The sequence below is a fragment of the Candoia aspera genome, chromosome 2, assembly GCF_035149785.1.
Source record: "Candoia aspera isolate rCanAsp1 chromosome 2, rCanAsp1.hap2, whole genome shotgun sequence".
Classification (NCBI taxonomy): Eukaryota; Metazoa; Chordata; class Lepidosauria; order Squamata; family Boidae; genus Candoia; species Candoia aspera.
In genome coordinates this window covers 237,637,820-237,662,993 of record NC_086154.1, presented here as the reverse complement: position 1 = coordinate 237,662,993, position 25,174 = coordinate 237,637,820, and the positions used below count along the sequence as shown (strand labels likewise).

The 25,174-nt window shown below is 38.4% G+C and overlaps 1 protein-coding gene across 2 annotated transcripts in view; it reads left to right on the top strand.

Moving 5' to 3' along the window:
* CWC27 (CWC27 spliceosome associated cyclophilin) overlaps positions 1 to 13,645 on the top strand; it is a 112,982-nt gene extending 99,337 nt beyond the window's left edge. For both annotated transcript variants that reach the window (XM_063295603.1, XM_063295604.1), the window contains exon 14: positions 12,601 to 13,645. In XM_063295603.1, the coding sequence (XP_063151673.1) occupies positions 12,601 to 12,763 (163 nt within the window). In that variant the 3' untranslated portion in view covers positions 12,764 to 13,645. The remainder of the gene's footprint in view (positions 1 to 12,600) is intronic.
* The last annotated feature ends 11,529 nt before the right edge of the window (positions 13,646 to 25,174 follow it).

Genomic DNA, 25,174 nt, shown 5'->3' with positions numbered 1-25,174 from the left:
TTGTTCTGCTGGGACAAAAAGACATGCCTTAGTAGCTGCAGATTCCTGCTTCTGCTTTTGACTATGTTTAGCAGAACTATATAAATATAAAGAATTTGGAAATTCCAGAGATCAGAAAGATCCAGATTTAACATATTCCAGATTGGCAAAATAAGCCACACAATGGCTAGTATATGGAATGAAAATGTATATTTTAAAAAATGATACATTTGTTAACCCAAAATATGCTGATCTGCTAGCTTGAGACTCATTACATGAAGAGTGTAGGGAGGTTTTTTAAAGGCACAATATATGAAATAAGAATGTCGTGCAGCAGGAGATAAATAGATAGCAGCTTTTCTTCTTTCTCTATAGGGAAAGAGTCTACCTTTCGTCCAGCACATTTTCACCCCAATTTGGCAGCTTCATGCAATTGATTTAGTTCTTCTCTGCTAGATGATTGAATATTTTTGATTATGAGGGTTTAATTTTCTGTTTGGATCCAGATTAAGTTCATTTGAGAGACTGTTATATAAACATATTCCACTCTGGAAGTGATTAAGCCAGGAATTATAAAACCATGCACAACTTGATGTTTAAAAGCATTTTCTGGCTTTTCTCATAGTGCATAGCATCAAGTTGTTCAAATATCTGCATTCCAAACTTAGATGTGCTTGATTGCTGAACATATCTTAAATCATTTATGTGCTAAACAACCTGCTGCTGATTAGAATAACATTTTCCAAGGGTTCATAAATGCTCTTATAATTATGAAGTAAACTTTTAAAAGCTGGCTTGATACAATATTGTCAATTCTGATAGTAACTTAGAGAGTGACAAATGAAGAGTTTTATTTCCCACCCAGAACATCAAAACATAAGGCATAATTTGCAATAAAACAATTGGCTCCATTACAAAAGCAATTAGTACATTGACAATTTTCATTTTGATCTGATCTGGCATACAAGCACAATGAAATGAGCTCTTAATTTCCTAAGAATTTGACAACTCCAAGGAGTCACCCAGAATCTACAGGAAAGATCCTTCCTTATGTAGTGCACCACAGTAAGTCTGCTGATCAAACAAAGTCTCACAAATACAAACAGAAGAATTTCTCAGGTTTAGGCACCAAACATAGTGGTGAGTCCAACAAGAAGCTGAATAATGTGTCGCCTCAAATTATATCACCTAACATTGCTCCAGAATGACTCCTTCAGGCCCAAGGGGTAGAAAAAGAGCCAGATTAGCCACCATGATTTTCAAGGAAGTACACTTGCAATGTGCACAAGTGGTTATACAGGAAAGCATAGTTTAATCTCTGCAGAATCTCTTGCTGGTTCTCTGGCCCCCCTTCCCTGTAGTTTAGACCAGTGCCAAAGGAAATTTCCCTATTATTCACTTGAGGTGCTTTCTTAAAATGGAAGCCAAACTTGGATAAAAATTATATTGCTCTGCAGTAATTTACAAAGTTAATTTACCAGCTACATTTCTATATGAACACAATAATTCATTAAACCCATTAATTCACTTTATTTGAATTTCATCATAGATATAAATCTAACTATTTACTTCTATAATTAAGTTTATTTTTTCCCTTTCTTACAGACTAAACATAGCCAGTTCTTTCATCCTTGCCTAACAAGTCTAGCATTCCAGATCCCCTCAGTTGTATTCTGAATCTTTTTACATTCTGTCAGTCTTCCTTTAAAGATTCAAAATCCCCAAACTGAGTATAGGTAGTTACTAATAGGTTGGAATAGAGTAACTGCTTTAATCATGTTAATTTTTATATTGCTGTATCTAGGCACCCTTTTTCTTTTAAAATATTTACTTCAAACATTGTTATACTGTTTTTCATTATATCTGATTTCAAAGTGGTATACTGTAGAAAACAAATATAATCCTGCATGAAAAAGCCCCAAAGCTTCTTCAGTTAAACAATTAAACCTTTTGAAATTCCCAGGTCCAGAAAATATCTTGTGATTGTATAGCAGTGAAAGAACTCTAAACTCTTTTAAGTGGACAGAAGGCTAAGTTAGAATTTTGGAAACTTTAGAGTTTGAGGACTTCTTCTTGTTATTGTTGTTTTATTGTTATTATATTATCAGTTGTTCAATTATTATCACTTGCTTATTGGAAAAGTTTTTTTGTGGTTAAAACTAATTACCCAGCACAACTAGGGCTCAGGAATAGTAGGAATGTAGTTCAGCCTAGAGCAGGGTTTCTCAACCTTGGCAACTTTAAGATGGGTGGATTTCAACTCCCAGAATCCCCCAGCCAGCAAGACTAGCTGGGGAATTCTGGGAGTTGAAGTCCACCCATCTTAAAGCTGCCAAGGTTGAGAAAGACTGGCCTAGAGAGCTCCAGATTCCCACCCCTGCTGTAGGTCAATCTTATAGAGAAGCAATTTCACTGCTTTCTTTCTCTCTCTCTCTCTCTCTCTTTGGCATTATGGTGTAATGCCTCTAATATTATTGCCTGGAATATTAAAATATGCAGTAAGTAACTTTCTGTACCACAGTTCCAGTATAATCGTCACTGCTCTAAGAGGCAAATTGTTCTCCCAGAGAGAGAGACAAGGACTGTTGCATAATATATAGCTCTTCTGCCAGAGCTGTAATTTTTATTGTTAAAATAAGTTTCATCAGTCAGAAAAGAGAGTTGTTTTTCTTGCATTTTGCTCAATCTGTTTTTTTTTAAATGGGAATCTAATTTTTTAATATTCTAGTTTTTTTATTACATGGGAAAGGTGCAACATCATGGAGATCATCTAGGACATGTGTATTACTTTATGTACAAACTAGCAATCTTAAATGTTTGTTTCTGGGGCAATAATAAAGGCACACTGGTTTAATCCTCAAGCTGAATCTAAACAGCTTCTTAATGGTGTGCAAGAATTAGGAGCATGAATTGAGCATTAATGAAATATTCTAATGACAGGCAGATATCTTTATTACGAGGCATGCCTGCTCATAGAATCAAGTTAAGTGTGAGAACTGTATACTGAAAACAGGAGGAAAAACTGTTTCAAGTGGAACAGAAACAATGCTGGGTGGATTGCACCTCAGATGTTACAACTGTCCTTGGAAAGAACTTGCACTTGGGCCATGTCACAGCTCTGACATGGTATAGAAACACAGCTTGAGCGCTTAGATTTTGTTTTATAAAGAATTCCTTTGGGTAGTTCTCAGCATTCATTTAAAAATGTGGGCCTCAGCATGACATATCTGGGCACTCACATGCCCTACATCAAGGATTTTTCAGCTCTGGTCATAAAAGCCAGAACTGGCTACACTAGATAAGATTTGATTAAAGGTCTCACTTCTTGTTAATTGTCTGGGTCTGTTTACGGAAAGCCCCTTGCAATCCTCTATAATACTTCTGGCATTGTTCAAGTTTTGCCAGCTACTCTGATCCCTCAGTGCTTTGCTACTGTAAGCCTGTTCAGAGCTCTTGGGCCAGTGAAACAGCATAGCTAGGGTATTAGACTAATTGAATTATTGAACTACTCCAGTCAGAACGTCCCGTATCTTATAAGACATGCTTTGTAACTCTGTGTACATCATTCTGCTGTCTGGGATGACATCTGGCCTTCGCATTATCATGTCTCATATCCATTTGCACTACTGGTATGTACTTTTGAAAGCACTTGATTAATCTTCTTTATCAAAACATTCGAAGTATGTTTCTGTAGCAGTTTTGGGAAACGTTTTAAATATAGTGTATGTGTGAACTGTTCCTGTAAAAGATAGAACAAGGGCATCATGTCTCTGCCTTGCACAGTGAAAATACTGGAAGCATAAATCATAAAGGTTTTATATGTCTATGTCCTGATGCTGTTGCAAAACCCAGTTTCTTTTTTATGGAGCACTGTGTCAGGGCTGTGCGTTCTGATAGCCTGCTTTTTTGTAGACACATTAATATCCCACTAGACAGATTGTTCAGAATGTTTTAAGAGCAGAATGACCAAACTGGGCCCCTTAAAATTGGGGTGGGGGGAGATCAATCTGTGGCAACAGCTTTGCAAAGTAAAATGAACTGTATCAGCCAGATTTCTGCAAAGAATGGAAGTTTTGCCTAGAGAATGCTGGGCGAGTGGGATTGTCAGTTGCTTATTCCCATTAGTCATTGGTGTTGTAGTGCAGTAAATGTGTATCTGCACACATGGAAGCATGTGCAAATTGAATTAGCACTGTTGAACATGGCACTCTGAAGCTTACTCTCAGCCCCCATCCCATTAAATGAAGCAAGAGCCTTTCTTGCCTATAGGCAGCATTGGAGAAAGGGGAAACTGTGGTGGATTACAGTCAGAGTATATATTCTGCCTCTGAGCTTTATTTCGCTTGGGATATAAAAGCATCCAGAATGAAACTTGAAATTGTATATCTGTGCCTCCATTGTAATTACATTCCATTATTTTACATGATCAAGCTGAATAACTGAATTGCAAATAGAGTTCTTGTGCTGTGCATACTGCAAACTGGTCCAAACTGAATCTGAGTCTATTCCTCTTTTGGAAATGTAATCTTCAGGGCCTTGAAGGAAAAGACATGCTCCACCTGCCAGAAAAGACTTGGATTAACTTAATTGGTAGCTTTTTCCTTTAAACAAAAGCCCCTGATGTACCGCAATACTCAGTACTTGAGAGAGAGACATTTGTTCACATTATTAAAGGATTTCAGTGCTGAGTTAACCTTTAGGAAATTCAGATGGATATGTATTTGGAATGATGGCAAGATTAGTGAGAAGTGTTCAGAATTTCATAAAGGCCTATTTCCATGTTTCTTTGGGTTTCTTTAAAAATGTTTTCCCACTGTTCCAACAATACGTTACAAAATTCTTAGTCCATTTTATCATACACTCTTTTACTTGTTCTTCCTCCATTTCAAATTTCAGCAAGAGTTTATACATTTTGGCAATTACATGTTCATCATTTGTACATACAGTAATTCAAATTCTGTCTTTTGTTGCTCAGTTCCAAATATCTTGTTATCTACCTTGAATCTGTGCCTACAAAAACCATTGAAAACTAATTTTTCTGCAGCCAATTGTTCCTTTGATTTCATCTTATATTCTCCATGTTCTTGTTCTAACAATTGTAATAATCATTGATATCTTGCTCTCATTGTCTACATGGTTGCTTTTGCCTTTTTTATTACTAGAAGTCAAATGATGCAGGTTTAAGAAATACCCATAGCATGCTCCTATGGTAAAAATACAGTAATATTGACAACTCCAGACATCACATCAAAACAAAAAGTAAAGAACACAGCTAAGATTAAAAAAGAGCATCTGTCCACACAAATTGCACAAGCAGAACACTCCACATCAGTCTTGTCTTCTCCCTCTAGTTACCTATTAGTCCTCCCCAATATAGGCCCCCATAGGGGTGGCAAGTGATGAAACGTATGTCGCAATGTCATGATGCAAACTCTGCTTCTTAGATACTTGGGTGTGATATCATAATGCAAGTATAAAAGGGCAGAAGTGTCATGAAGTCATAATGAATGTTTCATCATGTTGGTGTCATTGTGACTACCTGCAGACATCTATGCTCCTCCAGCTTCTCTTTTTTTTTCCTTACTGGATAGTTGGGCATGTTGCAAGCCCAGGAAAAAATCATCCTTGGAAGAAGGCTAGGTAATAGTGCCTTAATGCTTACTATGGCCGTTTTGATGATACTTAGAAGCAGGTAGCATGGATGTGAGTCAGAGGCCATCAAAGGATAACCTAAGGGGGCTTGTTCCCTTGTACTACCTTGTCCAGCACAGCATTTTAGTGAAGGAATACAGATTTGGTAGCTTGAGCAACCTAATCTAATCTTCTGGGAAGAGGCAGGTAAAGCCACTGGTGGACATTCACCAAACATGGATGTCTTGATATGTGCATAGTGGTGCAGAATAGCATAGTTGTCCATGTTGGCCACTGCTGTCCAAAGATTGGACTTCCCACTTCTTTCTTGCAAGGTTGATTTCTGTTGTAGAATGAGAATTATCTAAGTTCCAATTGTCATGGGTGTCTTTATGCAGGTCACAGTTACTTTTCTGCTCTTGCATGTGCATTTATTTTTTTCTTCACAGGGGGAAGCATTTGAAGAAGCTGTTTTCCAAATGTTGCCATCCTTTCCTAATAGCTCCCAACTTTTCCCCCTCATTTTGTTGCACTTGGCATGTGTGGTTGCATCCCACTTAGATTGCCTCTGCTTACCACCCGTTGAGAAATATCGTTCTAATACTCTTGGAAGTCTGGAATTTATCCACTTTCATTTCTTCAGAATTAAAGAAATGTGTAACCTTCTAGAGACCTCATTTAGACCTCAAGAGATTTGTGTGCAAATTCTCTTTAGTAATTAATTTTACTGTTTTGAGTTTAGAGGCAGTACATCCATCTTTCTTCCATTGCTCCTGCTAATTAGCCTTTTTATCACAGTTTTGGTTTTGGACCAAAGTCTCCCTCTCATGTGATTGATTAAGTACTCCCACTGGACTTTAAAGTACATTTTAAGATTTGCAGGTCTTGTCCTTGAAGATTATGTTTGCAATCCACCAAGGACTGCCTCTGCAGAATCTTCATTTATTTCAATGAGATTTATTTTAAACAGGGGCTGCCCTGTGCAAAGAATAGCTGGGGGTGCAGGGGAGGGAGAAAGCACAGTGGCAGCAGAAGGTCTATATTACTCACGTCCTACTCATATCCTAGTGCTTTTTAGACCTAATAAAGTAAGTTGCATAAAAGTTGCTAGACCAAAGTCTTAAACTATTCTGCAGGGGGTACCAGTTTAGTAGTGATTTTTCTCAGTTTAGTTTCTGCAGGAGTTGGTCCAAACCAGTGCACAGTTCGGCATACTTAAGCCCATTGATTCAAATGGAATTAGAAACACATAATTTTGCATAGAACCTATGGGAAACAATGGATGCCATGCCATGGTTTCAGTTCTATATTTATTGGGGGGGGGGTCGTGTTTTTTTCTTTTCATCTTTTCTTTGCGATTTGATTGGTCACGCTTTGTCATTTTTCTCTCCATCTATATTGCTTTCTCTGTCCCTGCTTGTTCTGTCCTCTTTCATTCTTTACATGTCTTCCTCAATTTATTTTTCCTCATGGTCACTTCTGTTTTTCATTTGCCCTTCCTTTTCTTATGCCACCCACTACACTGCTGGTAATGGAAAGAATGCTCATTCTTTCAGAACAGCTTCACACTTCTTTTTTAGGTAAGGAAACCCTTGTTTTTATCTGTGGAATCACTTAGCTGTTTTGTCTGTCTGCCTCTTTTTGCATGCTGCAGTTTTAGGGTAAATAGAAAAAGAAGTGTTGCAATCTTTTCTTTCTGTTGTTTGCACTTCTAATGTTACAAATAAAATCATTTGTGCTATTTCTTGGAAATGTTCAAGATTTAAAGGCATACCTTCCCACTGACTAGTATGCCTGAAGACCATGGCAAAGCCAAAAGCTCATTTCTGTTGCTTTCTTTATATACTTACACATTTCACAATCCTAGACAACACTGACTGTCTGGGATCGAAGCAAGAGCTGACAAGAACTGAAAGCTAGTGAGCAGGCAGATGATACACAGCCAATCATTTTGTCTGGAGATGCAGAAAGGGCAGTCTTGCAAATGTCCTCAGTGTCAGCACCCATGGACTAGAGGAGAAAAGCAAGCTATTGTTGCAATCATCTGTAGGGTCTGTTACCCCATTGGAAGCTGCCTGAATTTCTCTCCTCTGACTTGTAATTTCATTGGTGTAGGGAGATTAATAAATCTCCTGGTATGTTTGGGGCTTTAAATCCACACACTTCTTATAAGCCTCACTTCAGGAAGAGAATATTGCAGGGAAAACAACAGAAGCCCTCACAACATCCTTAGGACCTAGATTCTATTTAAGAAGTACAGCTTTAAAATCAAAACTTGGAGATCCTCTTAATATATATATTTTTGGAAGAACAGACAAAGGCTGACATAAAGTTTTAAAAGCCAGCTGTTTTCTCATTTTGCTGTATTGTCAGGGTGAACCTAAAATATAGAGCTGATTATTTACAATAGTCATCTTTGGTGTACTTTGCAATATGATTAATCATGCTAAACTAATTTGATTTTAAATATGGAAGTGATTTGTAGGTTCTCTCCATTATCTGTTGCTTTGTGTTGTTTATCCTGGCATTGCACAAGGGGCATAGTTCTAACCAGCCTTTGTTTTATGTGTGCGTCTGTTTGTTTAGGCAATACTTATGGTTGTGTCTCCAACTTTAATATACTTTGCGGGCATACAAAATAAAACAGTACAAAACCTTTGTTGTTTATTGTACAGTCTTTGTAGTTTCTGTAGAGCAGCCTGTTGACTAAAGTTATGCATCCTCCTGGCAGTACAATTATAATATCATCCAGAAGCAGGCAATGTGGGAGGGTGGTTGTCTTGTATACTTATCCTGGCCATGTCTCAGTGACAAGAAATGAAGTCCTTCCAAAATTGAATGGGTTTATCGTTTTTTTTTCTCTTAAATATTTCAGTGTTTGGCTAAATACAGGTACTCATTAACTCTCTTTGAGAAAGGCAGCCTTCCTCTGCTAAGCCTGAGATACACAATAATACAATTAACTTGATGTAGTCACCCATATATTTTTAATGTTCTGGCAGACCCAGAAGAGCTTTGGTGAAAAGGGAGCAAGTTGAGGGTATGAGCACACTAGGGGCGCCCAGACCAACAGTTTCAGTTACATCAATTGTCAGTTAAGTTGCCTATCTCCATTGTTATGCTTATAATAATACAGTATTTTGTTCTGTATTCTGTATTTTTCCTGTTGCTAGTATCATAGTGTCTTGGTATCTCACCTTCAGCAGAGCCAAATAGTGTATTACATTTCTTGAATTAAGATGAAAACCATGGTAGCTTCTTCAGAGAGATGTTAGCTCATCTTGTCAGTGATCAGTGACCGCAGGATTTAGGGCATATTTAGCTCTATCACTTTGGGCTAATTGTTTTGTTTCTGTGGAATATATTTTTGGATTGTTTCTTGCTCTGTTCCTTCTTCTCTACACCTCTATGCTCTTATTCTGGCTCCATCTGATTGTTCCATCAGATTGTGACTACTGTTCTGGTTCTCAATCATTTAAGGAGTTGTTCAGATTAATGGGTTTAGTCTAGAATCACCAACTCTTGTCGTAAAATAATTTGTTCCCATATGTTTTTTGAATTACTGATTTTATGTTTCTTGCTTATGTTAACATATGAAGGAGGAGTTTAGATTTCAGTAATTATTGCTGTTTAAAAATGTAAACTATTGGGGGCTTAAAATACAAATTATTTAAATAAATAACCATTAGCATCGGGGCCCTTGATACTTTTTCTCAGTGATTTTAGCAAGACATAGTTGAGAAAAAAAGACCACAGATATTTTTTTTGTAAGTTGTTAGAAGTTGTAGTTCTTGAAAATTACAAAATGAAATTTTAAAAAATATTAACAAAACAAAATGACTAACTTAACTTTTCTAACTTTCAGTTTTATGTGTTGCAAAATTGGAACATGACCTGATGTAAACTTCTGGAGATAAGCACCAGCTGTCCAGTAATGTTTCTTGAAGTTCTACAACTTCAAAAGATAAATATATGAAATGTCAGCATATTGACATGAGATAAATACTTTAATGGTGTCTTAAAAGCTCTGAAGATGTGTAGGAAATCTGGATTTTTTAAAAAGGTATTGAGCTGAATATTCTCAGCACTTGCCTGGAAGAATGTTACTGGAACTGTTACTGCTTAATAACTAAAAATATTCCTTAACTGTGCCAGGAAAGCTTAATTCTGTAGGCTTGCTTCTTCTGTTGAAAAAGTAACAATCTCAGCAGAGATTTGTCCCCTACTTTAGACAGCCGTTTCCTCAAGCATGCAGTGTTACCTGTGTAGTTTTCTGTATCTGGTCGATTACTGCCATCTTAGGTCATCCTTCTCCAACCATGTGGCTTGTAGATGTGCTGTATTTCACATTCCCTTAATGATCATGCTGGCTGAGGAACTGTGGGAGATGAACTCAAATGCCTCTGGTGGCTACCCAGAATTATGAGAGGCTATTTTATAATGTGACTAAAAGCAGAGATAGAGCAATTCCATCTTCTGAGTTTTCTCTCAGATTGCAACCAAGATGATGATGGTGCCTGCATCCTTACCCGGTGTAGTAATTTTTTCCTTGTGCAAGCAGTTTTGCTTATCATGGTCTTATATCACTTTGTTTTAAAAACTTTGTTTGCCTGAGCCCATCTCTGAAATGTTTTTTTTCAGAAAGTGGAAAGATTTTCCCCTATACATATGTTTCACCTACTAATAAAACCAGAGTTTATATGTTAATCTATTCCAGGTTTTCATGCAACTCAGAGCCAAACAAGATAGGGAATATTCCCAGCATGCTGATAGCTTCCATATCTTTGAAACTTGGTTAATTAGAGTTAATACAAACATGGTAAAGATAGTTACAGAAATATCTGTATTAAGAAGCAATGTTAGAGTTTAATTTTGTATTTCTAGAATGCTCAATTAATTTGGATTTAGACACTCAAATTAATTGTAGAGTGTTTTCCAGTAGAATTCTTCTTTCTACCAGCTAAAGGAGTCCTGGCGTTTTTTTTCATTGAAGCATTCATGAGAAGTGATAGAACAAAGCAATGTGATTAATAGAGAAGTTGAGAAACATTCCTAACTGGTAACAGTTTCATTATTTCTGAAGCTTTTCTGGGAGTCTTGGTGTCTTGTTACTTCCATGTCCTTTTTGGAATAGTTTTTAATATACAAGCTAATCTTGAGTAAATTCCCTATTAGAGCCAGTAGTATCATTTATATCACCTAGGTAGGCAAAGGTCTCTAGAAACCTAGCCTGCATACCTATTTCTTAGTTAAGTCTGGTTTCTTTGCATTGTATTGCATTATATATTTACTATTTATGTTATATTAAAAAGAATATTGGTAAAGGGAGGATTAATTAAGAGCTTCTGAACAACTAGGAAAAAGCAAAATCATAAAATTATTTAGGAAAATGGTACAAATTCAAGCACTGCTATGAATTTGGCCCTAATTAGCATAAAACACCTTTCTTTAGTATGTTAAAACAACCACATCCTTTGCAAACCTTGTGCAAAGAAGTCCCTGTTATCAGCATGAACTCACTGAAGACACTTCAGCTGGGATTGCCAGTGAAGTGATTATGTATGCGCGTGCATGTGGAGGCAGCTGCAACAACTTTTGAAGCAGCCATGGAGCAAGGATGCAGCTACTTGAATACTTCAAAGGGAAATGTCTCATTCACACTAAAGTGCTTTGTGAATCACTTCTTTGGAATGAATTACACAGCCCTACTTCCTTCATGAAATCATCATATGAAATTCTGCCTAATGTAGGCAGGTATGACTTACAGTTTCAACCATCTTGTTTAGGCTAAAGATCGATTGTGAGGAGCCAATATTTAAAAGCAAAGTTTTTAAATGGGATGGTAGAGACAGGGCACAATCCTATGCAAAGCTTTCCATTACCAAAATTGTACAATCTTCTCCAGTAATTGAGATTTAAAGCAGGAAGGACCACCAAAAGTTAAACTGAAGTAGGGGGACAAGCATAATTATCAAAAGCCATACAAATGTTATGGCCACAGTCTAACAGTTTAAATGCATGTAAGTGGTACAGATTACATACACAAGAGAACTGAGAATTGACTGTGGCTCCCTTCTCATATGTATTTACCCAGGCAAACTTGGCCCTCAGAATGAAAACACTTGGTCTGTGGGGGAACTTCTTTGTCTAGATCAGGGAGAGAAAGTAACAAGAGGTGATTCAGCCAGTGAGTATGCAGTCATAAGTAGGGCTAGACAGCAAAGCAAAGCAAAACACCAACAATACTTGATGGATATTCTGAGGCCAACAAAAATAGATATGGTGGACTATCATAGCAATTCCAGGGGATTGCTTGGAGGTTTTAAAATGGGATCTCCATTCATTTCATCTGGGCTTTAACGTTAACGTCTTTTGCTATCTTACCAGTTTGTGCATAGTAAGGCCTTGCAATGCTTCAGTTCCATCTCCAGAAAGCACTTTGGAGCATGTGGGGCCACAAACAGAGCTTCTTGTCTGCAACACCTTAGCAGAGCTGAGCCTTCTCCCAGAATCATTTGGCTACCTTCTGCTGATAACGCAATTTCTGGGAAAAGGCATGGCTGCTTCAAAGGGTTTCGGACAGGTACTACATTCATGTCCCTGTGCTTTTGGAATATGCTGCATGGTCCCAGGACATAGCTATAACAGATGGGATTCATTCTTTTGTTTGTGCTTTTATTCTGTTTATTGACAAAAGAGAGAGGGGATGGCAGGGGTGGGGGCGGTACAGGGGAAGAGGGGATGAAATGCCTCAGTGATTTTGGTAGAAATTGCTCCAGGAGACACAGGAATTCAAAATGTCTAATAAGACAACTATGTTCCTAATTTTTTCTTTCACTGTTAGCAATTTTGTGTGTGTGTTTATGATACCCTATGTGAAATTAATGATTTTTCCATACCTAAAGTAATGTATTGTTCAGGCTTCCTTTGCATAAAGTATCTAATATTTGTCTGTCCAGCCACAGTGTCTTTTTTTTTTAAACCACACAGGATGTCACATGTGCTCCATTTTGAGGATAAAACCAGAAAAGTAAAAGATGCAAGTGTGCAAGATGAAGACACATTTGAAATTTACGATCCTCGGAACCCTGTTAATAAGAGGAGAAGGGAGGAAAGCAAAAAGATCCTGAGAGAAAAAAAGACAAGGAGATGAAATGAGTGGTAAAGCTCGCCAGATCCAACTTAAAAAAGGAAGCACAAATGTTCTGGCTCTGGAGAAGCTGGCGTCCCAAAATATATCACTTACAAGGTGTGAAAAGGAATCCGGGGTCTAATTTGGAAGCAGTGCTATCGCCTTTGTTTTGTGAATTCTGATGTAAAATAAGCAGGTCTTCTCAGCAAAGTCCTTGGAAACTATTTTTAGTCATTATTGTTAATAAATAGTTCATTTCCATACTCTGTTCCTTTTTTATGTATTTGCATTGTTAAATAGAGGATTTTATATTGATAATCTTCTCAGAACACCAGAAACTTGTTCCAGAATATAGAACAAAAGGATTTGACATTACTGAAAGAGAATGTGATCACTCCTTCTAATGACAAACTCAGACAATTAGTGCTGGTAGAATTGGAGACTCGGCTGGGCCACAGAGAAGCATGTGAGAGTATCCTCAGGAATACTGAGGAATGCTCAGGAAAACTCAAGATTGGAGAATAATAGGGACGACAAAAACCTTCATGGATGTGATAGATAATAAAACAAAAGCAAAACAACAACAACGCAGGATGATAAAAGATTGGGCATGCTATTTTGTCAGAGCTTTGTGGAAGAAGTGTAGGAGAGAGTAGAATGGCCAGTTCTCATTAGAGCAACTTGTAAAGGATGTTGGAACTCACATTTTGTAAGTGCAAGTTCATTTGCCACTATGTTATTTCTTAATGCCAAACATAATCTTTAGTACAGTACAGTGTGTGAAAAAGGTTCACAATCTTGATTTACATCTGTCCTCTCAAACATTTGGGATCAATTGCTTACCCTTTGATCTTAATCACTTTGGAAGTAAAATTCATCAATAATAATAAATTTCTATACTAATGTGCATGTGTGCAGGAGTGTTCTTGGAAAGAATTTCATCACCACTATGTCCTCCTTATTTAACTGCAATTTCTGATATTGTTAGCAATTCCATTTCAATTTTAGACCTATTTATATGCTTTGAAATGAACATACTTTGCATCAGAAGAAAATTAAAAGAGAGTGACAAGTTTAATAATCTGGAAGCAAAGGGCCAAGAATGAATGGGGACATACAGAAGATTCAGGAATATTGCTGCTTCATATATATTCTCATCATTTGGTGAGCATTGCCATATTTAAAATAATGAGCAGCAATTCAATTAGTCTGCTCCAGAACAAAGGTCCAAGGAAGGCTGAGCAATCAATGTATTACCTGTCTGTATAAGTCTTGCATTTGTTTATGTGTTTTATCCAGAAATGGGTAGGTACAATTCGTATATTTTTAAGCCACACAAACATTCACATCTTTGATTGAAATAAAATATACATTTTAGAATCTATTTAAATGTTTTATACACATGTTGATACGTCTGAGCTGAAAACAATTGCAGTATTTATAAGAGCGCCCCCAGCCCCCAAAAGTACAACCACATTCAAGTATCTATGTGAACCTGCATTGGGCAAAAATGCAGATCAAACAAAACCTCAAGCATCCCCAGAATGAAAGGTTCTTTATCTTTTAGCTCTTCTTTCTAACTCTATTGTGGCTCTTAAATTACATTTGAAAAACTGGATTTCTTGCTTACTGCTTAATTATAGTAGTAATTATAGGTTATCAGATGGGAGATGCTGCCCTGGATCTTTTAACCTCTGTACTTGCAGGACTCAGAAGAAGGCACTCATCAGATACCTTTGACCAGAATTACTTTACCTTTTATGGATTAACAGGAGGTTACAGACCTAGTGATGTCCATGCAAATAAAAGATAGATTCCTTTATCAAATACAATTTTAAAAGATGTTAAGAAATTCAGCTTGCGTAATATTTAAAAATGGATTACTGAATTATTATGAAGATTCTAAGCACATTTCATGAGAACACTCCCAGTGAAAAAATGTGGGTGCTTTTGAGCGGTTTCTGATCATTTTACCTGGAGACTTCCTGGAAGCTGTGCTCAAAAACTTAAAACATATGAAGTCTGGTAGTAAGTGGTACTACTTTAATGGATGAAGCAACCAAGGTCATTTTAAAAGCCCAATTGCAACATTGCTGATGTTGTTTTTAGAATGAGTTCAATAAGGTATAGTATCCTTATCAAGCTATGATAACTAAGTTTCTTGATAGGGTCTGACGTGTCACAAACATAAAACTGTCTCATCATGTTAATATGGTCCAAGTGGCATGCGTTAGTTTAGTACTGAATATTGTTTAAATATGCTATATAATCTCTCTAAGATAACACACCAAAAGAATGGAGGTGTGAAGAGAGTCCTTGTAAGAGGTTGTCACTGTCCCCAGCTTACATGTGAGGGTACAGAGGAGTTAACAGGAGATATGTTCTTAAATTGTCATTCACAATAAGACAAAGTTCTCATGCTTCTAATTTGCTATTAAGTTGCTGTTACAACAGACTTTCTTAAAGACAGCTTTCCATCTACCACTTCACATTAACATAACTTTAAATTATTCTTGTAAATGAAAATAGAGTACCACGGTTTATATAAAACCAGTATTGGATCATTCCATTCCACAGAGGGATGTTTCTTAATACCCTAATCCTAACTGTATTTGCTTAGAGATTAATTTCATTGATACTTTTCCAAATTACAGATAGATGTGCTACTGTAAGGCCACTATGACTTCCTTGGCAAGCAATGAGGCAGAAGAGGCCACTTTGACAAATGTTTAAGTCATTGCCACACAGATCTCTCTCTCTCTGGATATTACTAGTGGGCTGACAGGGCTAAAAGTCTAGATGATTTGTCCTCAAGACTTAATAACTACTGCAGATGATGCCACTTGCATCAGAATGGACAGACCAAGCTGAATCAATTTTGGGTTTTGTTGTTTGTTTTTTTACTAGAAACCAAAGATCCATCAACAGAGCCAAGTGCAAAAAATGCATGCTCAGGATTAAAGAACTGAGTCTCTTCCAAGCATATTCTGGGTACAGAAATTTGATTTGATACTTCAGAATTGGAACTGAAGTAACCTCACTCAGAGGTCCCCCCCCCCACTTCTTCTTTGCAGCTACTAATTTAATTTTAGTAGGAAAATCCCTGATTTGGTTGCTACTGGGAACATTGAGAGATCTAACATATTCTAAATGTTAACATCCTTTGAGTAAGGAAAGGTAAGTTCATGACAGCTTATTTTAAAGGCAGATACACCCATAAAATATTTAATCCTTAGCTGACAGACACAGCCTGTCCTGAAATCTATACCAGATCTCTTTACAAAGGCAAGCACATTTAGCAGAAGGACATCCAGGATATATATTTTCTGACCTTTAGATTTTCTTTAATCATTTCCCCATTTCTAAGAATCAAACTTTTAATGGCAGTACATATATTGCTATTACAAATAGAACCAGGTTCATCTGGAATTTCTCTAGAAGGAAATTTCTGTTTAGGAATAATGAAAAAGGTGGCTTCTGACTTTCAAGTTTAAAGAAATTATTTTCCACTGTTAACATGGCAGACAATAACTTAGGGGCAGACAATTCTTTTGCTTTTGTTTCTTTTTATTTAAGTCTCTAAGCGCCACAGATTGTGATGCAAGGATAATATTTGAGGAGCAAGGATGATTTTTTTTTGCCCTGGTTTTTTTTCATAGCCAATGGTCTCTCCATTGAAAGTGTCTAAGCTGAGGCTGAACACCATCTGTTGAGAATTCTGTAATTATATCCCTAAGGTTAATTTCAACTAGGATACTATGTTTACTCCAATAACTTGCATTCTAATCACAGGTACAATCCAATAGAAAGTCCTCCTACACTCCATAACATGTATCTGCAAGGATCTCAGTGACTTTAGTGGAACCTGCACAAGTGAACTTCCTGCCAGAAGTTCTCAGTGCCTTTTTTGTCCCAATTCAACTGGAACTTCCTAACAGATTGGGCTCCTTAACTAGCCGTTCAGTTGGATCATTCTGTCCCAGTAAGCTCCATTCAATTGCCTATTCAATTGGAATTATGCTAATAATACTCTTATGCCATAGGGGTTTGGGGGGTTGGGTTGGTTTTGCAAAGCCTGCAACAGCTACTTAATTATCTTTACCTTATTTCTTTGCCAAGATTTGTTTTCAAACAGTCCAATATTGTTATGTCTCCAAGTTACTGTGCTCAAACACCAGATTTAATTGTCAACAAAATGGTTATTAAATCATACAATCAGACAGTTGAAAGTGACTTTTTGGGCTTTTTAATGCAACCCTCTGCTTTGTGCAAGATCCTAATTAAAGCATCTTCCTAAAAGATGAACACATTTTGAATCCATCCAGTGAAAGGGGAGCTTAGTTAATTAGTTTAACTATCACAAACAACTCACAACTACCAATGACAAGCAGCAAACAGCCTAATCAAGGAACTACCAAGGAGAGAACAGCATGCCCACCAACACTGAGAGGGCAAGCTACTGTATATAAACAGGGAGCAAACCCCACTCCCTTCTATCTCTGAAGATGTTGCCTAGTTGGGCAATGGAAGTCTACAAGAAAACGACCAAGCTCAGAGAGCACCAAGGACTCCATAGTTTAACTATCTTAAATTCTGCTGTTACAGCTTTCCCTTATAGTTCAGCTCTAATCTACTTCTGGTTTTTCCCCTATAGTTCAACCCTAATCTACTTTCTTGTAACTTAAATACAGCCTATGTCATGCATTCTGGGATGATGGAGAACAAGTGTTGATCCTCTTACAAAGATTTTGGTTCTTAAAAAGGGTTACTGTATTTCCACCTCAGTTGTCTGGACTTGAGGCTAAGAATTATTATTTTTTCTCTTATTCACTGTATTTGCGTTGTTTTGCTTGTATTGCTAGTTTTGGAGAAGCAAGCAAGCAAGCAAGGAAGTTAAGCATAGACATTCTCCTCAATTTTTCTGCACCTATGCCAGTTTTGGCAGCTTTCTTTTAAAATGAGATGCCTATAGCTGGAGACAGTACTCAAAGTCTGGATGGTCTAACCAAAACAAAATACAGTAAAACTATGATTTCCAAAGATTTGGAACCCTTGGTTCAATTGATGTAGCCTAAAATTCAGTTGATGAAATCACTGCTGACTCCTTGTTTCCACATGTACTTACAAAGCCAGGTGTATTTATCTAATACCTGTGTCTTTGAATTCTTTTTCCTAAGTAAACTCTATTATCTCAATCAATTTCATTCTGTTGTTTTCAATCCCTTTCTTTAATCTCTCAAGAAAGTTATTTCCAGCTCGTACAGTATTAATTATTCCATAAGTCATCATCATCTGCAAAATTGATAAAAATCCCCCTTTTCATGCAAGTCATTTGATGCAGGACCAATTTCTGTCCATAAACACTCTTAGAGTAGGACAAAGATGGCAATATGAGGCCCCCCTTTCCCCCTTTCTTCAGTTTGCTGAAAAAAGCTGGTACAAAATCCTGTTTTGTGCTGAAATGGAATGTCATGAAATACTTCGTCAAATTCAAATTGTCCTATACTCTTCCTTCTGAATGATAATCATATGGTGATAGAGTAATTCTCTTATTTAACAACATGAAGCATGCATGAGGCTTGGACAATGAGGTCTAACTATAATGTGGTCAAAGTCACATTGCTATCAAAACATAACAGAGGAAAATAATGGGGAATATAATAGTAACAAACAAAATACTTTGCCCTCTTTCATCTCTGCTAATACTAAACAGCATTTAATTGTGCAAGAAACAGCTTGAGGACAAACGTTTTGAAAGTGGACATTATTAAAGTCAAATCACTTAATACTGAAGAGCAAATGCTTCTTGGAAAATGTAGCTGAAATTAAAACCATCTGAAAGAGTGAAGGATGAGCATCATCTGCCCAAAGAAAGTCTGTCTATAAGCTCACTACTTATCTGCTTAGAGCTTTTTCTACAAAAATCAGACAAATGTCTGGCCCTTAGAATCCTTGCTCATAGTCACTTACTGCAAACATCTTTACTTTCCAGCCAGAACCAGCATTTCCCTAAACTTCCATCTTCTTTGGCCCACTACTGGCCAAATGACTGGACATCTTCAGCTGCCCTTTGGGGAGTCCAGCGGCCCAGTGGTGCCTGGCTGTGGTTTCTCTTTGCATATGCTTGCAAACAGTAGGTGGATTTCCTAGAAATGTGCTGTTCACTATTGGGAAGGCACCCGGAAGACAGGGTGTGCCGAAAAGGTTACTAAGTTACTAAGCTATACATAAGGCATATATGTTATTCATGCAACACAGCAGTCTGGTTTTGTTTGTCTTGTAATGCCTTTTTTGTAAATTTGACAACTTTGTGTCTTTTTTAAGGAAAAGAGTTCCATGTTCTAGAGCAGAGGCATGGGAAGGCATAAGCCATAAGCTTTCATGATTCATGAAAGCTTGTGCCTTTTCATAAAATGTGATAGTCTGAAAAGGTGATACCAGACTCCTCCTGATGAAAGGTTGCAGACACTTTTGTTTCATTTTGGTGGGTCCTTCTGACTCAATGTTTTTCTGATAGCAGTCATAACAAGGACTGTTTTTTTTAATGTTCCATAAGAAGTTTTCTTGCTGAGGCTACCCTGTGTGCATACTAGACTGAAGACAGTAACACCCCCAAAACCCATCTGTTTCAGTGCAGCATAACTCCAAAATCTGGCAGCTTGACCAATTTCCTACTAAGTGTGGAATGAGCTCTTCCAGAAAAGCAGTCTAACAGAAGTGCCTTTCAAGGAATTCTTCTATTGCAGCTGACAAATATTGTTTATTGGGACTCTGGGTGTAATGAACATTTACTGCATCACTTTTAGCATCACACTAGAAGCCTAAAATGTGGTCTATAATTATAGCCAGATTAGTTGGATTTGAGACGAAAAAATATAGAAGAGTTTGTGGGCTCAGTTCTTGACTCTCTTAGAGAAAGAAGTTTTTCCAAACAGCTTGGCAATTCTTAGCCCTTATGGAATGGACAGGAAGAAGTGCTGTGTATGTGTTGTGTTGTTGTGTTTTTTTTGTTTTGTTTCTTTTTACATGTTCATAAGGTATATACCACTTCTTACTATCTGAAATAGAGAAAAGAAAATACATTACAGTTTGGCAGAGGAGTCACATGCTCCAAGACTAAGTGATAAAAATGACTGCCCGTTGTTTCTTATTTATTCAGTGCCCCTGAATTTTTGGCAGTAGGCTGGAGTATTTGTGACCTTTGAAACTAGTCTGAAAATCCTGTAGTAAAAGTTCTTCTCTCTCACTGGGGTGGGAGAAGGAAATAAAAAGTATAAGCTCCAGACAATTTGGCACCAAATGAATAAAGAATAATAGAAAAGTCCTGCTTTACTTTACTGGAGACCTTTATGATAAGCAATTTGAGGAACAAACTATTAACAAAAAAATATATAGAATCGCTTTCTATTCTGCTGTAATTTTGTAAATAGTAGTTTCTTCACAGGTCAATATGTTAGCAATTATTCAGCTGTTCTATCCTCACTGTCATGTTGAAGTGTTCTGTGTCTCTGAATTATTCAATTATTCTTATCTAGATGTACATTCCATATGATTTACAGATGTGTAGTCAAGATACACACAAGCATTCCCCTGTTACCCCACTTCCATCCACTCTTCTTACAGCACAGGCTGAATTATGTACAGATATGCTTCTCCAAATTGCTAGTTATAACAATAGCTTAGGTTAACAAAGATCTGGTTTACACATTGCACTATGCAGTGTGATGATTAACCATGGTTTATTGAATTAATCCCATTCATTTGGGTTGAGATTGATTGATCGATTGATTGATTATGTGCCATCAAGTCATTTTCTACTCCTAGTGACCAAATAGAAAGATAGATTACAGATCGATCGATCGATAGATAGATAGATAGATGGATGATAGGTAGGTAGGTAAGTAGAGATAGGTGATAGATAGACAGACAGACAGACTTAAGCTAAAATCAAACCATTTTATGACTTAGCATAATGTATGCACGAGTAACATTCTCAGGGACTCAAAAAGTTTGTATTAATAAAATGGAATTGCAGGGCTCATATAACATGCAATGCCCAAGCAAACAATTCAAGCATATCATGGCTTAATACAATGGCTTGGCTTGGTTGGGTGACCCTAGCTGGGATCACCTAATACTAGCTAAAAAATAAGATTGGGTAGTTTGTGTTTCAGCATGTTGTGGGAAAGCAGACATTTTAGTATGTTGTGTGAAGCAGGCCATCAGGTGGTAGAAATTTTTCAGATTGAATGCAATCTTCCCTCTTCCCTCCCCACCTCTTCCACTTCAGAGAGAAATTATTTATTAGACCCTTCTCCCACATAAATACAGCCTCATATATCTTTAAAAGGATATTAAACACGTCCACAAACTTTCAATAACAATTTGTTATGATACCTAAGTGGGACTTCATGTTTAGGGATATTATATGCTATTAAATACCATACATACATGGGGAGGTGATCAGACCAACCTTGTTTCATTGGGAAGAAGATGCTGCACTCAGTAGCTCCTTTTCGGTCAGTGTGAACCATGAGGGATAAGCTTATGTTTGTACTTACCATAGATGAAGTCCATCTCTTGAAGGCCTACCATTGTGTCTAGTGTCAAGTTAATACAAAAAAGCAACTAGGCCACTCTCTGAAAATACTCAAAGAAACCATCTCATATCTATGTAGAAAGCATTACACCAACTGTGTAACGATTGCCTATTCTAAAACACTATCAGACTCATGAGTAGGAATTCAAAGATATCTGATTTATTAAAGAATAGTATGCAGGATCACAGAGAAAGCTGAGAATGATTAAAGCGCGCCAAATTCAAACTGAAAAACCCTTGGCGCACATGAAACCCCCCGTAGAATCTTCTCAAGTTCACAATCCCAGGTGCTCCTAACGGTTTCTGATGGTCTGCGGGAAAAGGCCTTGAACAGATAACATAATTCCAAACACATTCCATTGTACTGAGTCCATATACAGAGCTTGGTACAAGGACTCACAGCAGCTCCCTCCCAAACAGAAACATGCGTCAGCACCATGGCATGTGAAATGTTACGATGTATAAACTACATTGAATCAGTGAACATGACATACTACCCCCCCAAAAGAAAGAATACATCAAGCAGCAGGCTTTAAAGGATAAGCAAGGTGGAAACAGTTAACTAAATCAGGAGCGTTAACATGGGAGCAGACACCCATTCAGGATGAGGAAAATGTTTCCATCGGACGAGATACTGCAGGGTGCCTCGAAGTTTGCGGGAATCAACGATGCCCTTGACTTCAAAGTGTTGTTGGCCGTCAATCATAATGGGAGCAGGAGGAGGAGGTTGAGGGTGCCAGCGTGAGGAGCGGTGCACAGGCTTAAGCAAGCTGCAATGGAAAACAGGGTGCAAGCGTTTCAAATTGTGAGGCAGGTTCAATTTAACAGTAACTGGATTGACAAACTGAACAATAGGAAACAGACCAATGAATTTGGGGGCAAGTTTTTTAGAGGGTTGAGGTATTTTGATAAATTTAGTGGAGAGATACACTTGATCCCCAACTTTGAAGTCGTGTTGTAAAGAGCGATGCTTATCAGCTTGGGATTTGTAAGCAGCCTGGGCGTCAGCCAGAGCCTGTTGAATTACTGGCCAGGAATCAGACAGTTTAACAGCCCAGTCAGATGTAGAACATGTTTGGGAAGGGGGCCGTGGCAGTTCAGGGGTGGGAACAAAGTCGTGACCAGAAACCACGTGAAAAGGGGTTTGTCTGGTACTTTGATGGACAGCATTGTTGTAAGCAACTTCAGCAAAAGATAACAACTCAACCCAATCATCCTGATGGTAGTTAATGTATGCTAAGAAACTGTTCAAGAGTGGAATTCAAAATCTCAGTAGAACTGTCAGTCTGGGGATGGGACGATGTGGACAGCGCTTGTTTAGTGCCAATCAATTTTAAAAATGATTTCCAAAACTGGGAAGTTAACTGTGTCCCGCCATCAGAGACCAAACAGGAGGGGCTACCATGGAGGCAGTAGATATGGAGGAGAAATAGGCGAGCCAATTGTGGGGCTGACGGGATGGATGCACATGGAATGAAATGCGCTTGCTTGAAGAAAAAATATTTTACAACCCAAATTACAGTTTTCTTCTGACTGGGAGGAAGATCCACAATAAAATCCATAGAAATCTCATCCCAGGGACGAGTAGGACTGGCCACTGGCTGTAAAAGCCCCTGTGGTTTCCCTCCTTTTCATTTTGACATGGCACAAACAGGACAGGAGACAACATAGTCTTTTACATCACGTCGTAAGGTTGGCCACCAAAATTGGCGGCGAACCAAATGCAAGGTTTTGACAAAACCAAAGTGTCCAGCAAGTTTATCATCATGGGAACGCTGCAAAACAGCAGCCCTTAACGTTTCAGGCACATAAAGGTGGTGTTCCACCCACGCCAGACCGTTTTCAAAAGAAACATTGTCTCTATTAGTTAGCAACCAAGTGTCAGATTTCAGTGCCTGGAGAAAATCCTTCTGTAACTGACAAGGAACTTGCACTTTCCGCTTCCCAGGCTGGGCTGGGGGTGGGGTTGCCTGTGCACGGGCCTGGCTCCAAGTGACAGCAACCAAGCCCAGTTGTGGTTCAGTGAGAACAGTCCTAACCACATCTGCCACCTGGTCAAGGTCCTGAGGTAAACGTGACAAAGCATTGGCCAGAAAGTTTTTCTTTCCCAGGATAAATTTTAACTGGAAGTTGAAGCGACTGAAAAACTGAGCCCAGTGAATTTGTTTAGGGCTGAGATGCCGTGGGGTGGGCTTCCAAATTCCTGTGATCAGTCCAAACCTCAAAAGGGCTTTCAAGGAGATCAGTCCAAACCATTTAGCGCTTCCAAGGAGGTGGCGCCAGGTTTCCAAAGCGGTTTTTACAGCAAACGCCTCCTTTTCCCAAACATGCCAACGGTGTTCGGTTTCAGAAAATTTCATGGACAGATAAGCGCAGGGTTTTAAGTGATTTTCAGAATCCCTCTGTAACAAAATAGCCCCAACTGAGGAGTCAGAAGCATCAACTTGGACCACAAAGGGGCGTTCCCATGTAGAATAGGCTCAGCAGTGAAAAGGGTTTTCAACTTCTCAAATGCTGCCTGGCATTCAGGCGTCCAATTCAGCACTGCCCCAGGGTGTTTTACTTTGTGTGTCTCCCCCAAGCCCTTGGTATGGAGTAAATCAGTGAGGGGCAAGGCAATCTCAGTGAACCCCTGGATAAATTGGCGATAATAATGACTGAACCCTAGGAAACTAGGGTTTGTAATTGCCTCTGGGTGTGGGGACGTTCCCAACTTAGAATTGCCTGAATTTTTGCAGGGTCCATTTCTATACCCTTGTCAGACACTCAATAGCCTAGATAGTCAAGTTGGGTTTTGTGAAATTCACATTTGGAAAGTTTGGCATAGTTTGGCATCTCTAAGTTTGCGTAACACCTGTTTGAGGAGGCGTTCGTGTTCCTCCTAGTTTCAGTGTAAATGAGAACATCATTTAAATAAACCAGGACCCCTTTAAACAAATGATCATGTAAAACTTCATTAATCAACTGCATGAAGACTTTTGCTAACCCAAAAGGGAGGACTTTGTACTGAAACGATCATAGTGGGCAATTAAAAGCAGTTTTCCACTCATCCCCAGCTTTTATGCGAATGCGGAAATAGGCTTCACGAAGATCGAGCTTGGAGAAAATCTTGCCCTTTGACAAATGAGCTAACATGTCCTTCATGAGAGGGAGGGGGTACTTGTTGACAATAGAGAAGGAATTTAACCCTCGATAGTCGGTACAGAGTCGAAGCATGCCATCTTTCTTTTCCCGGAATAACACAGGGGCCCCAACTGGGGAATTAGCAGGTTCAATAAACCCCCTTGACAGATTTTTGTCAATGAAGTCCCGTAATGCCTCGAGCTCCTTGTGAGTCATTGGATAAATTTTTGGCTTGGGCAATTGAGCATTAGGGACTAACTCTATTGCACAGTCAGTTTTCCGGTGGGGGGGTAACTGATCTGCCTCCATCTCCCCAAAAACGTCAGCAAATTCTTGGTATTGAGCAGGCAAGCCTTCTAATTGTGGTAAGTCAGGGAGCGGTGTGGCAATTGCTGCCCTTCCAACCCCTGCATGTGCAATCATCTCCGCTGTAGGAGCTTGGTAAAATCCATCTGTAAAAGTCACAGTTCTGTGCTCCCAGTTTATATATGGGCTTCGATAGGTCAACCATGGGATCCCCAGGATTACCAAGGGATTGCCAACAGGTGCTACCATGAATTTCAAAGTCTCATGGTGACTGCCCATTTGCATTGCCACAGTTCCAGTGAAATGGGTTGCCACCCCCCCCCCCCGCTGTTGAACCATCCAACTGTGTGAAGATCAAAGGATGCTGGAGGGGGAAATGAGGCAGCTCCAAAGCCGCAACCAGA